Here is a 16,749-nt window from a genome sequence, read left to right as displayed (position 1 = left end):
CTGAAAATTCTAAGCGACTTTAAGGACCCGATGAACCCTATGATCTTGAAGCAGCAAAAAGAACCCTAAATTCCCAGTGTTATCAAATACCTCGGTGGTTAAAGAGTTCAGGTTAACCCAAGAACTGAAACGATGTGACTGCCTAAAAGGAACCCCAAAACTCAAAGGTCCCAAAGAACTCAAAGCCCCAAAATTCAAGGAATCCAAAGAACTCAAATAATCCCTAGAACTCAAAGAAACCCTAGTACTCAAAGAATTCGTAGAACTCAATGCTCAAGAACTCAAAGAATCCCTAGAATACAAAAAATTCCTAGAACTCAAGGCCCAAGAACTCAGAGACTCCCAAGAACTCATCCACCAGAACTCAACATGTCCTCAAAATTCAAAGAATTCTATGATCTCAAAGATTCCAAAAGCTCTAAGGAGTCTAAGAACTCTAGAATCTTCCAGGACTCTAAGAGTTCACAGGACTCTAAGAGCTCACAGTACTCTAAGAACTCACAGGACTCTAAGAGCTCACAGAACTCTGAGAGCTCACAGGACTCTAAGATCTCACAGGATTCTAAGAGCTCACAGGACTCTAAGATCTCAAAGAACGTTAGATTCCCAAAGATTTGATATGACGTGAAAATACTGTTACATTAGAATTAGAGGATAGTGATCAATGACTCTTAGAATTAGAGGAGAGTGATCAATGAACATTAGAATCAGAGGATAGTGATCAATGAACATTAGAATCAGAGGATACTGATCAATTGATAGAACACAGGACCAGGTTTCGTGGATACGAGTCAAAACTGAAAGTTAAGAACAAATGTCAGGGCTAGATGTCACACACACACACACACACACACACACACACACACACACACACACACACACACACACACACACACACACACACTGGGGACTTTTGGTCCTATCAATGATTAAGTCATTTAATTTGACAAAATTCCATGAACTACTGAGAGATCTGGGAGGCAGTAACGTGTGTATGTGTGTGTATGTGTGTGTGTGTGTGTGTGTGTGTGTGTGTGTGTGTGTGTGTGTGTGTGTGTGTGTGTGTGTGTGTGTGTGTGTGTGTGTGTGTGTGTGTACTTACCCCTGACCATCACTACTTAGCGTGCACTATTACTGACCGTCTCTCACACACAAATAATACTTTACCTGATCTCATATTAATTTCTCACACATTATACCTGGGCTTCTCTTCCAGTGACAGGATAAGACAATATTCCTGTTGTTGTCTTACTGGCAATCCATGAATAATTTCCATATATATACTTTCCTTCTCAAATTTCCTGAGACAGTTAATAAAGGTATATTTCTTTATTGTACAGGTAAAAATAGACAATTAAATCCTCTATTTTCCCACATTTTACGCCTTCTACAAATTATATTTGTGTTACAATGTATATATTCTCCCTATTTATGAAATAGATCAAGAAAATGTCCAGCTGAAGAGCTTTACGGGAAGACACTTATGTTTAAGGCCTTATTTCTTTAAGGCTCTCTCTTACGAGTTAAACACTATTTTAAACACTGCGATCTTTCATTTCACGTTGTATCACAAAAACACATTTAGTCTCATCTTAGAAAACGAGTTTTCCCACAGGTGTGTTCATGTTAAACTTATGTTGACGATGAAGTACAAAAAGTGTCTCAGTGTCCGCCTGGTAACACGTAAGTAAACACTGGCCAGGAGTCAGGACTGAGCACCTACCAGAAATAAGAGCTAAATTACCCTCCGGTTACACTATACTAACACCATTATGGCCTTCTTGGCTTGGCAGCTTCTTCCCCCATCACCTGGAGGCGAGTGTCTCGGGTTTCCGGAAGATGTGTTCTCAGGGCGTGTCTGTGTCCTCAGGGAGAGTGTGTGTCCTCAGGGCGTGTCTGTGTCCTCAGCTTGTCCTTCTGGAAAGGCCTCCATTGTCCTAGTGCTAGGTTGTTGGCCTCCTCTTCCTTCTCTTACTCCTCTCTCTACTTGACTTGGTCTCCTCTTCCTCGCTCTCTCTCTCTCTGAGCTGACCAGGTCACTCCCACAGTCCTGGTTGCTCGCTGCCTCTACACTGCCTCACACCTCCCAGAGAAACAATCGCATTAACTTTACTGTCTGTATTCCGCAGTTTTTTGCATCATTTATATTACAAAGAGAGTTTCAACAGTGGCACAGCACCTTTCCTGCAGAGCTGTCGCAGCAGCAACATCATCATCAGCAGCAGCAACAGCAGCAGCAGGAGCAGCAACAGCAGCAGGGAACTTAAGACGCAACTAGAGCCTCGTGATACTTTTATCTCGTCAAAGAGTCAGGTAAGTTGGTTGAGGGAGACGGTGAGGACCTGTCTCCCTCCCACCACCACCACCACCACCACCACGCCCCTACCCACGCCCTCCACCACGCCCTCCACCACGCCAACGTCCTCCCCAGACCATTCAGCAGGTCCTGGCCTCCTGTTGTGAGCAGAAGCGGCAGGAGGCCCACCAGCAGGAGATGGAGAGGGCCAGCAGGAAGGTGGCCAGCACTCCCTCCTTCAGAGGAGTTTGTAGTTGTATTCTTGTGGTGTATCGCTGCTGGCTTCTCACCTGTGCAGAAAAACACCTGTGATTTACAACTTAATGTAAACGAATATTCTCGTTTGTAGAGAGGTCACAACACCTTTGATATAAATTAAAATATATAGAAATTGTCATTTATATAGAGATTAAAACACCTGTGACACTCTTCAATACACATATATAAAACGTCTGACACTCGTTAATACACAAATATTCTTACTTACAGAGAGACAAAAACACCTGTAATAAACTATAAAATGGACAGATATTGTCATTCATATAGAGACCAAAACACCTATGATAAGACTAATTAAAATGCACAGATATTATCACTTAAACCAAAACACCAGCAATAAACACAGGTGTTGTGCAGTATTGCAATAGAGGCAACATTTAAATATTTAAATAAATGAGATTAAATATTCTTATGTAATATAAAAGAACCAATATTAAATTTTATTGATATAAAAAGTAATAAAAAAAAATATTTTATTATCTGATTAATTCATTTTGTTCATAGGAAGGACATTCCCAAGACCTTCCCAAGACCTTCCCAAGACCTTCCCAAGACCTTCCCAAGACCTTCCCAAGACCTTCCCAAGACCTTCCAAAGACCTTCCCCAAGACCTTCCCAAGACCTTCCCCAAGACCTTCCCAAAGACCTTCCCAAGACCTTCCCAAGACCTTCCCAAGACCTTCCAAAGACCTTCCCAAGACCTTCCCAAGACCTTCCCAAGACCTTCCCAAGATCTTCCCAAGACCTTCCCAAGACCTTCCCAAGACCTTCCCAAGACCTTCCCAAGACCTTCCCAAGACCTTCCCAAGACCTTCCCAAGACCTTCCCAAGACCTTCCCAAGACTTTCCCAAGACATTCCCAAGACCTTCCCCAAGACCTTCCCAAGACCTTCCCAAGACCTTCCCAAGACCTTCCCAAGACCTTCCCAAGACCTTCCCAAGACTTTCCCAAGACATTCCCAAGACCTTCCCCAAGACCTTCCCAAGACCTTCCCCAATACCTTCCCAAGACCTTCCCAAGACCTTCCCAAGACCTTCCCAAGACCTTCCCAAGACCTTTCCAAGACCTTCCCCAAGACCTTCCCAAGACGTTCCCAAAACCTTCCCAAGACCTTCGCAAGACCTTCCCCAAGACCTTCCCAAGACCTTCCCCAAGACCTTCCCAAGACCTTCCCCAAGACCTTCCCAAGATCTTCCCAAGACCTTCCCCCTTCCCAAGACCTTCCCAAGACCTTCCCAAGACCTTCCCCAAGACCTTCCCAAGACCTTCGCAAGACCTTCCCAAGACCTTCCCAAGACCTTCCCCAAGACCTTCTCAAGACCTTCCCAAGACCTTCCCAAGACCTTCACCAAGACCTCCCCCAAGACCTTCCCAAGACCTTCCCAAGACCTTCCCAAGACCTTCCCAAGACCTTCCCAAGACCTTCCCCAAGACCTTCCCAAGACCTTCACCCAAGACTTCCCAAGACCTTCCCAAGACCTTCCCCAAGACCTTCCCAAGACCTTCCCAAGACCTTCCCAAGACCTTCCCAAGACCTTCCCAAGACCTTCCCAAGACCTTCCCAAGACCTTCCGAAGACCTTTCCAAGACCTTCCCAAGACCTTCCCAAACCTTCCCAAAACCTTCCCAAGACCTTCCCAAGACCTTCCCCAAGACCCTCCCAAGACCTTCCCAAGACCTTCCCTAGACCTTCCCAAGACCTTCCCAAGACCTTCCCCAAGACCTTCCCAAGACCTTCCCCAAGACCTTCCCAAGACCTTCCCAAGACCTTCCCAAGACCTTCCCAAGACCTTCCCAAGACCTTCCCCAAGACCTTCCCAAGACATTCCCAAGACCTTCCCAAGACCTTCCCAAGACCTTCCCAAGACCTTCCAAAGACCTTCCCAAGACCTTCCCAAGACCTTCCCAAGACCTTCCCCAAGACCTTCCCAAGACCTTCCCCAAGACCTTCCCAAGACCTTCCCAAGACCTTCCCCAAGACCTTCCCAAGACCTTCCCAAGACCTTCCCAAGACCTTCCCCAAGACCTTCCCAAGACCTTCCCCAAGACCTTCTCAAGACCTTCCCAAGACCTTCCCAAGACCTTCACCAAGACCTCCCCCAAGACCTTCCCAAGACCTTCCCAAGACCTTCCCAAGACCTTCCCAAGACCTTCCCAAGACCTTCCCAAGACCTTCCCAAGACCTTCCAAAGACCTTCCCCCTTCCCCAAGACCTTCCCACGACCTTCCCCAAGACCTTCCCAAGACCTTCCCAAGACCTTCCCAAGACCTTCCCCAAGACCTTCCCAAGACCTTCCCAAGACCTTCCCAAGACCTTCCCAAGACCTTCCCAAGACCTTCCCAAGACCTTCCCAAGACCTTCCCCAAGACCTTCCCCAAGACCTTCCCCAAGACCTTCCCAAGACCTTCCCCAAGACCTTCCCCAAGACCTTCCCCAAGACCTTCCCAAGACCTTCCCAAGACCTTCCCAAGACCTTCCCAAGACCTTCCCAAGACCTTCCCAAGACCTTCCCAAGACCTTCCCAAGACCTTCCCCAAGACCTTCCCCAAGACCTTCCCAAGACCTTCCCAAGACCTTCCCAAGACCTTCCCAAGACCTTCCCCAAGACCTTCCCCAAGACCTTCCCAAGACCTTCCCCCAAGACATTCCCAAGACCTTCCCAAGACCTTCCCCAAGACCTTCCCAAGACCTTCCCAAGACCTTCCCAAGACCTTCCCAAGACCTTCCCAAGACCTTCCCCAAGACCTTCCCCAAGACCTTCCCAAGACCTTCCCAAGACCTTCCCAAGACCTTCCCAAGACCTTCCCCAAGACCTTCCCCAAAACCTTCCCAAAACCTTCCCAAGACCTTCTCAAGACTTTCCCAAGACCTTCCTCAAGACCTTCCCAAGACCTACCCAAAGACCTTCCCAAGACCTTCCCAAGACCTTCCCAAAGACCTTCCAAAAGACCTTCCCCAAGACCTTCCCAAGACCTTCCAAAGACCTTCCCAAGACCTTCCCCAAGACCTTCCCAAGACCTTCCCAAGACCTTCCCAAGACCTTCCCAAGACCTTCCCCAAGACCTTCCCAAGACCTTCCCCAAGACCTTCCCCAAGACCTTCCCAAGACCTTCCCAAGACCTTCCCCAAGACCTTCCCAAGACCTTCCCCAAGACCCTCCCAAGACCTTCCCCAAGACTTTCCCCAAGACCTTCCCAAGACCTTCCCAAGACCTTCCCCAATACCTTCCCCAAGACCTTCCCAAGACCTTCCCAAGACCTTCCCAAGACCTTCCCCAAGACCTTCCCAAGACCTTCCCGAAGACCTTCCCCAAGACCTTCCCCAAGACCTTCCCAAGACCTTCCCCAAGACCTTCCCAAGACTTTCCCAAGACCTTCCCCAAGACCTTCCCAAGACCTTCCCAAGACCTTCCCAAGACCTTCCCCAAGACCTTCCCAAGACCTTCCCAAGACCTTCCCCAAGACCTTCCCAAGACCTTCCCAAGACCTTCCCAAGACCTTCCCAAGACCTTCCCAAGACCTTCCCCAAGACCTTCCCAAGACCTTCCCCAAGACCTTCCCAAGACCTTCCCAAGACCTTCCCCAAGACCTTCCCAAGACCTTCCCAAGACCTTCCCAAGACCTTCCCAAGACCTTCCCCAAGACCTACCCAAGACCTTCCCAAGACCTTCCCCAAGACCTTCCCCAAGACCTTCCCCAAGACCTTCCCAAGACCTTCCCAAGACCTTCCCAAGACCTTCCCAAGACCTTCCCCAAGACCTTCCCAAGACTTTCCCAAGACCTTCCCCAAGACCTTCCCAAGACCTTCCCAAGACCTTCCCAAGACCTTCCCCAAGACCTTCCCAAGACCTTCCCCAAGACCTTCCCAAGACCTTCCCAAGACCTTCCCAAGACCTTCCCCAAGACCTTCCCAAGACCTTCCCAAGACCTTCCCAAGACCTTCCCCAAGACCTTCCCAAGACCTTCCCCAAGACCTTCCCCAAGACCTTCCCAAGACCTTCCCAAGACCTTCCCAAGACCTTCCCAAGACCTTCCCAAAACCTTCCCAAGACCTTCCCAAGACCTTCCCCAAGACCTTCCATAAGACCTTCCCAAGACCTTCCCAAGATCTTCCCAAGACCTTCCCTAAGACCTTCCCAAGACCTTCCCAAGACCTTCCCAAGACCTTCCCCAAGACCTTCCCAAGACCTTCCCAAGACCTTCCCCAAGACCTTCCCAAGACCTTCCCAAGACCTTCCCAAGACCTTCCCCAAGACCTTCCCAAGACCTTCCCAAGACCTTCCCCAAGACCTTCCCAAGACATTCCCAAGACCTTCGCAAGACCTTCCCCAAGACCTTCCCAAGACCTTCCCCAAGACCTTCCCAAGACCTTCCCAAGACCTTCCCAAGACCTTCACCAAGACCTTCCCCAAGACCTTCCCAAGACCTTCCCCAAGACCTTCCCAAGACCTTCCCAAGACCTTCCCAAGACCTTCCCCAAGACCTTCCCAAGACCTTCCCAAGACCTTCCCAAGACCTTCCCAAGACCTTCCCAAGACCTTCCCAAGACCTTCCCAAGACCTTCCCCAAGACCTTCCATAAGACCTTCCCAAGACCTTCCCAAGATCTTCCCAAGACCTTCCCTAAGACCTTCCCAAGACCTTCCAAAGACCTTCCCAAGACCTTCCCAAGACCTTCCCAAGACCTTCCCAAGACCTTCCCCAAGACCTTCTCAAGACCTTCCCCAAGACCTTCCGCAAGACCTTCCCCAAGACCTTCCCAAGACCTTCCCAAGACCTTCCCCAAGACCTTCCCCAAGACCTTCCCCAAGACCTTCCCAAGACCTTCCAAAGACCTTCCCCAAGACCTTCCCCAAGACCTTCCCAAGACCTTCCCAAGACCTTCCCAAGACCTTCCCCAAGACCTTCCCAAGACCTTCCCAAGACCTTCCCCAAGACCTTCCCCAAGACATTCCCCAAGACCTTCCCAAGACCTTCCAAAGACCTTCCCAAGACCTTCCCCAAGACCTTCCCCAAGACCTTCCCAAGACCTTCCCAAGACCTTCCCAAGACCTTCCCAAGACCTTCCCCAAGACCTTCCCAAGACCTTCCCAAGACCTTCCCAAGACCTTCCCAAGACCTTCCCCAAGACCTTCCCAAGACCTTCCCAAGACCTTCCCAAGACCTTCCCCAAGACCTTCCCAAGACCTTCCCAAGACCTTCCCAAGACCTTCCCCAAGACCTTCCCAAGACCTTCCCAAGACCTTCCCCAAGACCTTCCCAAGACATTCCCAAGACCTTCCCCAAGACCTTCCCAAGACCTTCCCAAGACCTTCCCCAAGACCTTCCCAAGACCTTCCCCAAGACCTTCCCAAGACCTTCCCCCTTCCCAAGATCTTCCCAAGACCTTCCCCAAGACCTTCCCAAGATTTTCCCAAGACCTTCCCAAGACCTTCCCCAAGACCTTCCCCAAGACCTTCCCCAAGACCTTCCCAAGACCTTCCCAAGACCTTCCCCAAGACCTTCCCCAAGACCTTCCCCAAGACCTTCCCAAGACCTTCCGAAGACCTTCCCAAGATCTTCCCAAGACCTTCCAAAAGACCTACCCAAGACCTTCCCAAGACCTTCCCCAAGACCTTCCCAAGACCTTCCCAAGACCTTCCCCAAGACCTTCCCAAGATTTTCCCAAGACCTTCCCAAGACCTTCCCCAAGACCTTCCCCAAGACCTTCCCCAAGACCTTCCCCAAGACCTTCCCAAGACCTTCCCCAAGACCTTCGCAAGACCTTCCCAAGACCTTCCCCAAGACCTTGCACAAGACCTTCCCACGACCTTCCCAAGATCTTCCCAAGACCTTCCCCAAGACCTTCCCAAGACCTTCCCAAGACCTTCCCAAGACCTTCCTCAAGACCTTCCCAAGACCTTCCCCAGACCTTCCCCAAGACCTTCCCAAGACTTTCCCAAGACCTTCCCAAGACCTTCCCCAAGACCTTCCCAAGACCTTCCCCAAGATCTTCCCAAGACCTTCCCCAAGACTTTCCCCAAGACCTTCCCAAGACCTTCCCCAATACCTTCCCAAGACCTTCCCAAGACCTTCCCAAGACCTTCCCAAGACCTTTCCAAGACCTTCCCCAAGACCTTCCCAAGACCTTCCCCAAGACCTTCCCCAAGACCTTCCCCAAGACCTTCCCAAGACTTTCCCAAGACCTTCCTCAAGACCTTCCCAAGACCTTCCCAAAGACCTTCCCAAGACCTTCCCCAAGACCTTCCCCAAGACCTTCCCAAAACCTTCCCAAGACCTTCCCAAGACCTTCCCCAAGACCTTCCCCAAGACTTTCCCCAAGACCTTCCCAAGACCTTCCCAAGACCTTCCCCAATAGCTTCCCAAGTCCTTCCCAAGACCTTCCCAAGACCTTCCCAAGACCTTTCCAAGACATTCCCCAAGACCTTCCCAAGACCTTCCCCAAGACCTTCCCCAAGACCTTCCCCAAGACCTTCCCCAAGACCTTCCCCAAGACCTTCCCAAGACCTTCCTCAAAACCTTCCCAAGACCTTCCCAAAGACCTTCCCAAGGCCTTCTCCAAGGCCTTCCCCAAGACCTTCCCAAAACCTTCCCAAGACCTTCGCAAGACCTTCCCCAAGACCTTCCCAAGACCTTCCCCAAGACCTTCCCAAGACCTTCCCCAAGACCTTCCCAAGACCTTCCGAAGACCTTTCCAAGACCTTCCCAAGACCTTCCCAAGACCTTCCCAAAACCTTCCCAAGACCTTCCCAAGACCTTCCCCAAGACCCTCCCAAGACCTTCCCCAAGACTTTCCCCAAGACCTTCCCAAGACCTTCCCAAGACCTTCCCCAATACCTTCCCCATGACCTTCCCAAGACCTTCCCCAAGACCTTCCCAAGACCTTCTCAAGACCTTCCCCAAGACCTTCCCCAAGACCTTCCCAAGACCGTCCCAAGGCCTTGCCCTTCCCAACCTTCCCCAAGACCTTCCCAAGACCTTCCCCAAGACCTTCCCCAAGACCTTCCCAAGACCTTCCCCAAGACCTTCCCCAAGACCTTCCCAAGACCTTCCCAAGACCTTCCCAAGACCTTCCCAAGACCTTCCCAAGACCTTCCCAAGACCTTCCCAAGACCTTCCCAAGACCTTCCCAAGACCTTCCCAAGACCTTCCCCAAGACCTTCTCAAGACCTTCCCCAAGACCTTCCCAAGACCTTCCCCAAGACCTTCCCAAGACCTTCCCCAAGACCTTCCCCAAGACCTTCCCAAGACCTTCTCAAGACCTTCCCCAAGACCTTCCCCAAGACCTTCCCAAGACCTTCCCAAGACCTTCCCAAGACCTTCTCAAGACCTTCCCCAAGACCTTCCAAAGACCTTCCCCAAGACCTTCCCCAAGACATTCCCAAGACCTTCCCAAGACCTTCCCCAAGACCTTCCCCAAGACCTTCCCCCTTCCCAAGACCTTCCCAAGACCTTCCCCAAGACCTTCCCCAAGACCTTCCCAAGACCTTCCCTAAGACCTTCCCAAGACCTTCTCAAGACCTTTCCAAGACCTTCCCCATGACCTTCCCAAGACCTTCCCCAAAACCTTCCCCAAGACCTTCCCCAAGACCGTCCCAAGACCTTTCCAAGACCTTCCTCAAGACCTTCCCAAGACCTTCCCAAGACCTTCCCAAGACCTTCCCCAAGACCTTCCCCAAGACCTTCCCCAAGACCTTCCCCAAGACCTTCCCAAGACCTTCCCCAAGACCTTCCCCAAGACCTTCCCCAAGACCTTCCCAAGACCTTCCCAAGACCTTCCCAAGACCTTCCCAAGACCTTCCCAAGACCTTCCCCAAGACCTTCCCAAGACCTTCCCAAGACCTTCCCAAGACCTTCCCCAAGACCTTCCCAAGACCTTCCCAAGACCTTCCCAAGACCTTCCCAAGACCTTCCCAAGACCTTCCCCAAGACCTACCCAAGACCTTCCCAAGACCTTCCCCAAGACCTTCCCAAGACCTTCCCCAAGACTTTCCCCAAGACCTTCCCAAGACCTTCCCCAAGACCTTCCCAAGACCTTCCCAAGACCTTCCCAAGACCTTCCCAAGATCTTCCCAAGACCTTCCCAAGACCTTCCCAAGACCTTCCCCAAGACCTTCCCAAGACCTTCCCAAGACCTTCCCTAAGACCTTCCCAAGACCTTCCCAAGACCTTCCCAAGACCTTCCCAAGACCTTCCCAAGACCTTCCCAAGACCTTCCCAAGACCTTCCCCAAGACCTTCCCAAGACCTTCCCAAGATCTTCCCAAGACCTTCCCAAGACCTTCCCAAGACCTTCCCCAAGACCTTCCCCAAGACCTTCCCAAGACCTTCCCAAGACCTTCCCCAAGACCTTCCCAAGACCTTCCCAAGACCTTCCCCAAGACCTTCCCAAGACCTTCCCAAGACCTTCCCAAGACCTTCCCCAAGACCTTCCCCAAGACCTTCCCAAGACCTTCCCAAGACCTTCCCAAGACCTTCCCAAGACCTTCCCAAGACCTTCCCTAAGACCTTCCCTAAGACCTTCCCAAGACCTTCCCAAGACCTTCACCAAGACCTTCCCAAGACCTTCCCAAGACCTTCCCAAGACCTTCCCAAGACCTTCCCCAAGACCTTCCCAAGACCTTCCCCAAGACCTTCCCCAATACCTTCCCCATGACCTTCCCAAGACCTTCCCAAGACCTTCCCAAGACAAGACCTTCCCAAGACCTTCCCAAAGACCTTCCCAAGACCTTCCCCAAGACCTTCCCCAAGACCTTCCCAAAACCTTCCCAAGACCTTCCCAAGACCTTCCCCAAGACCTTCCCAAGACCTTCCCCAAGACCTTCCCAAGACCTTCCCCAAGACCTTCCCAAGACCTTCCCAAGACCTTTCCAAGACCTTCCCAAGACCTTCCCAAGACCTTCCCAAAACCTTCCCAAGACCTTCCCAAGATCTTCCCCAAGACCCTCCCAATACCTTCCCAAGACCTTCCCCAAGACCTTCCCAAGACCTTCCCAAGACCTTCCCCAAGACCTTCCCAAGGCTTTCCCAAGACCTTCCCAAGACCTTCCCAAGGCCTTCCCAAGACCTTCCCAAGACCTTCCCAAGACCTTCCCAAGACCTTCCCCAAGACCTTCCCAAGACCTTCCCAAGACCTTCCCCAAGACCTTCCCTAAGACCTTCCCAAGACCTTCCCCTAGACCTTTCCTCAAGACCTTCCCCAACATTTTCCCAAGCTCTTCCTAAAGACCTTCCTCAAGACCTTCCCCAAAACCTTACCGAAGACTTTCCTCAAACTCTTCCCTAAAACCTTCCTTTAAGACCTTTCACAAGAGCTTGACCAATAACTTCACCAAGACTTACCCAAGAACTTTCTTAAGACCTTCCGCAAGACCTTCTCAGGACCATTGTCAAGACCTTCCCCGTAATCAACGCCAGATCAACCAAGGCAGACTGGGCTTCAGATATGCCTTCTCCCATCAAGAAATAAAAAAAAAGCTGAGGCCTCTTTTAATTCCTCCAGCCTACTACGCCTCATAGATGGTGGTCGTAAATTCTTCAAAAGCGTCGTAAAACGCACGTAAGATAAAAATTATCCTGACACCACCAATAGTGCAACTTTTACCCTCACAGCCTTCCACCAACTTTGCTAATTATGACAGAAGAAAAATACTTCAGATTAAAGGCGAGTAGAAGAAGGCAGAAGTTTGGCAGTGTTTTCTAAGTGATGTGGTGGTGGTGTGGTGGTGTGGTGGTGTGGTGGTGTGGTGGTGTGGTGGTGTGGTGGTGTGGTGGTGTGGTGGTGTGGCGATGTGGTGGTGGTGTGGTGGTGTGGTGGTGTGGTGGTGTGGTGGTGTGATGATGTGGTGATGTGGTGGTGTGGTGGTGTGGTGATGTGGTGGTGGTGTGGTGGTGTGGTGGTGTGGTGGTGTGGTGGTGTGGTGGTGTGGTGGTGTGGTGGTGTGGTGGTGTGGTGTGGTGGTGTGGCGGTGTGGTGTGGTGGTGTGGTGGTGTGGTGATGTGGTGGTGTGGTGGTGTGGTGTGGTGGTGTGGTGGTGTTGTGTGGTGGTGTGGTGGTGTGGTGGTGTGGTGGTGCGGTGGTGCGGTGGTGCGGTGGTGTGGTGGTATGGTGGTGTGGTGGTGTGGTGGTGGTGTGGTAGTGTGGTGGTGTGGTGGTGTGTGGTGTGGTGGTGCGGTAGTGCGGTGATGCGGTGGTGTGGTGGTGTGGTGGTGTGGTGGTGTGGTGGCGTGGTGGTGTGGTGGTGTGATGGTGTGGTGGTGCGGTGGTGCGGTGGTGTGGTGGTGTGGTGGTGTGGTGGTGTGGTGGTGTGGTGGTGTGGTAGTGCGGTGGTGTGGTGGTGTGGTGGTGTGGTGGTGTGGTGGTGCGGTAGTGTGGTGGTATGGTGGTGTGGTAGTGTGGTGGTGGTGTGGTGGTGTGGTGGTGTGGTGGTGTGATGATGTGGTGGTGTGGTGGTATGGTGGTGTGGTGGTGTGGTGGTGTGGCGGTGTGGTGGTGTGGTGGTGTGGTGGAGTGATGATGTGGTGATGTGGTGGTGTGGTGGTGTGGTGATGTGGTGGTGTGGTGGTGTGGTGGTGTGGTGGTGTGGTGGTGTGGTGGTGTGGTGGTGTGGTGGTGTGGTGGTTGTGAGGTGTTGTGCTGTAGTGGAGTGGTGACGTGATGATGTGGTGGTATGGTAGTGCGGTGGTGTGGTGGTGTGATGATGTGGTGATGTGGTGGTGTAGTGGTGTGGTGATGTGGTGGTGTGGTGGTGTGGTGGTGTGGTGGTGTGGTGGTGTGTTGATGTGGTGATGTGGTGGTGTGGTGGTGTGGTGGTGTGGTGGTGTGGTGGTGTGGTGGTGTGGTGATGTGGTGATGTGGTGGTGTGTGGTTGTGTGGTGTGGTGGCGTGGTAGTGCGGTGGTGTGGTGTGGTGGTGTGATGATGTGGTGGTGTGGTGTTGTGGTGGTTTGGTGGATGTGTGGTGTGGTGGTGTAGTTGTGTGATGGTGTGGTGGTGTGATGATGTGGTGGTGTGGTGGTGTGTGGTTGTGTGTTGTGGTGGTGTGGTAGTGCGGTGGTGTGGTGGTGTGGTGGTGTGATGGTGTGGTGGTGGTGTGGTGGTGTGATGATGTGTTGGTGTGGTGGTTTGGTGGTTGTGTGGTGTAATGGTGTGATGGTGTGGTGGTGAGGTGGTGGTGTCGTGGTATGGTGGTGTGGTGGTGTGGTGGCTGTGTGGTGTGGTGGAGTGATGTGATGGTGTGGTGGTGCGGTGGTTGTGTGGTGTTGTGCTTGGTGGTGTGGTGACGTGATGATGTGGTGGTGTGGTAGTGCGGTGGTGTGGTGGTGTGATGATGTGGTGGTGTGGTGGTGTGGTGGTGTGATGATGTGGTGTTGGGGTGGAGCGGTGTTGTGGTAGTGTGATGATGTGGTGGTGTGGTAGTGTGGTGGTGTAGTGGTGTGATGATGCGGTGGTGTGGTGGTGTACGAGTGTGGAAGTGTGGTAGTGTGGCAGTGTGGTGGTGTAGTGATGTGATAATGTAGTGGTGTGGTGTTGTGGTGGTTTGGTGGTTATGTGGTGTGGTGGTGTAGTGGTGTGATGGTGTGGTGGTGAGGTGGTGGTGTGGTGGTGTGATGATGTGTTGGTGTGGTGGTTTGGTGGTTGAGTGGTGTAGTGGTGTGATGGTGTGGTGGTGAGGCGGTGGTGTCGTGGTATGGTGGTGTGGTGGTGTGGTGGCTGTGTGGTGTGGTGGTGTGATGATGTGGTGGTGGGGTGGAGCGGTGGTGTGGTGGTGTGCTGGGTGGTGTAGTGACGTGATGATGTGGTGGTGTGGCGTAGTGCGGTGAGATGTGTGATGGTGTGATGATGTGGTGCGATGTGGTGGTGTGCTGATGGTGTGATGATGTGGTGGTGGGGTGGAGTGGTGGTGTGGTGGTGTGATGATGTGGTGGTGTGGTAGTGTGGTGGTGTAGTAGTGTGATGATGCGGTGGTCTGGTGTTGTTGGGGTGTGGAAGTGTGGTAGTGTAGTGGTGTAGTGGTGTGATAATGTGGTGGTGTGGCGTGGTGTGGTGAGATGGTGTGATGATGTAGTGGTGTGGTGGTGCGATGGTGTTGTGGTGTGCTGATGGTGTGGTGGTGTGGTGGTGTGGTGGTGTGGTGGTGTGGTGGTGTGGTAGTGTGGTGGTGTGATGAGGTGGTGTGTGATGATGTAGCGATGTTGTGGTGTGGTTATGTGGTAGTGTGGTGGTGTACTGGTGTGATGATGTGGTGATGTGGTGGTGTAGTGGTGTGGTAGTGTGGTAGTGTGGTAGTGTGATAGTATGGTGATGTGGTGGTGTGGTAGTATGATGATATGGTGGTGTGGTGGTGTGGTGGTGTGGTGGTGTGATGGTGTGGTGGTATGGTGGTGTGGTGGTGTAGTGATGTGGTGGTGTGGTGGTGTGATGATTTGGTGGTGTGGTGGTGTAGTGATGTGGTGGTGTAGTGGTGTGGTAGTGTGGTAGTGTGGTGGTGTGGTGGTATTATGATGATGTGGTGGTGTGGTGTTGTAGTGTGATGGTGTGGTGGTATGATGATGCGGTGGAGTGATGATTTGGTGGTGTGATCTTGTGGTGGGGTGATGATATGGTGGTGTGATGATGTGGTGGTGTGATGATGTAGTGGAGTGATGGTGGTGTTGTGGTAGTGTTGAAGTGTGTTCGTGGTGTGGCAGTGGTGTAGTGTGGTAGAATGGTGGTGTGGTGGTGCTGTGGTGTGGTGGTGGTGTTGTGGTGTGGTAGTGGTGTGGTTGTGGTGACGGTGTGGTGGTGTGGCGGTGGTGTGTTGGCGTGGTGGCGAGGTGCTGTGGTGTGATGGTGTGATGTGATGGTGTGGTGGTGTGGTAGTGTGATGGTGTGGTGGCGTGGTGGTGTGGTGTTATGGTGTAGTGGCAGTGTTTTGGTGTGGTTGAATCGTGGTGTGATGGTGTGGTTGAGTGGTGGTGTGGTTGTGTGGTGGTGTAGTGGTATGGTGCTGTGGTTTTGCAATGGTGTCGTGGTGTTGTGGTGTGGTGGTGTGGTAGTGTGGTAGTGTGGTGGAGTGGTGGTGTGGTGATGTGATGGTGAGGTGGTGTAGTGGAGAGTTGGTGTGGCGGTGTGATGTAGTGGTGGTGTGACAGTTTGGTGGAATGGTGGTGTAGTGGTGTGATGTGGTGGTGTGATGGTGTGGTGGTGTGATGGTGTGGTATGGTGGTGTGGTGTTGTAGTGGTGTGATGGTGTGGTGGAGTGGTCGTGTAGTGGTGTGGTGGTGTGGCGGTGTGATGATGTGGTGGTGTGGTGGTGTGGTGGTGTGATGGTGTGGTGGTGTGATGGTGTGGTGGTGTGATGGTGTGGTGGTGTGTTGGTGTGGTCGTGTAGTGGTGTGGTGGTGTGGCGGTGTGATGATGTGGTGGTGTGGTGGTGTGGTGGTGTGATGGTGTGGTGGTGAGATGGCGTGGTGGTGTGATGGTGTGGTGGTGTGGTGGAGTGGTCGTGTAGTGGTGTGGTGGTGTGGCGGTGTGATGATGTGGTGGTGTGATGGTGTGGTGGTGTGATGGCGTGGTGGTGTGATGGTGTGGTGGTGTGATGGTGTGGTGGTGTGATAGCGTGGGGGTGTGATGGTGTGGTGGTGTGATGGTGTGATGGTGTGATGGTGTGGTGGTGTGATGGTGTGGTGGTGTGATGGTGTGGTGGTGTGATGGTGTGGTGGTGTGATGGCGTGGTGGTGTGATGGTGTGGTGGTGTGATGGTGTGATGGTGTGGTGGTGTGATGGCGTGGTGGTGTGATGGTGTGGTGGTGTGATGGGGTGGGGGTGTGGTGGTGTGTGATGGTGTGGTGGTGTGATGGCGTGTGATGTAGTGTGATGTTTGTGTGGTGGTGTGATGGTGTGGTGGTGTGATGGCGTGTGGTGGTGTGATGGTGTGGTGGTGTGATGGTGTGATGATGTGTGGTGGTGTGATGGTGTGGTGGTGTGGTGGTGGTGTGATGGTGTGGTGGTGTGATGGTCGTGTAGTGGTGTGGTGGTGTGGCGGTGTGATAGTGTGGTGGTGTGATGGCGTGGTGGTGTGATGGTGTGGTGGTGTGATGGTGTGGTGGTGTGATGGCGTGGTGGTGTGATGGTGTGGTGGTGTGATGGTGTGGTGGTGTGATGGCGTGGTGGTGTGATGGTGTGGTGGTGTGA

At 52.4% G+C, this 16,749-nt stretch overlaps 1 protein-coding gene across 1 annotated transcript in view; it reads right to left on the bottom strand.

The window, feature by feature from the left end:
* Positions 1–16,749, bottom strand: part of LOC128685125 (zwei Ig domain protein zig-8) — a 46,556-nt gene that overhangs the window by 2,577 nt on the left and 27,230 nt on the right. Inside the window, exon 4 of the mRNA XM_070102169.1 lies at positions 1–2,586. This exon is cut by the window's left edge and continues 2,577 nt beyond it. Within this exon, the coding sequence (XP_069958270.1) occupies positions 2,294–2,586 (293 nt within the window). The 3' untranslated portion in view covers positions 1–2,293. The remainder of the gene's footprint in view (positions 2,587–16,749) is intronic.

This window comes from Cherax quadricarinatus, chromosome 5 (genome assembly GCF_038502225.1).
Source record: "Cherax quadricarinatus isolate ZL_2023a chromosome 5, ASM3850222v1, whole genome shotgun sequence".
NCBI lineage: Eukaryota > Metazoa > Arthropoda > Malacostraca > Decapoda > Parastacidae > Cherax > Cherax quadricarinatus.
The sequence above is the reverse complement of the archived record's forward strand: the minus strand, read 5'-3'. Positions and strand labels throughout refer to the sequence as shown.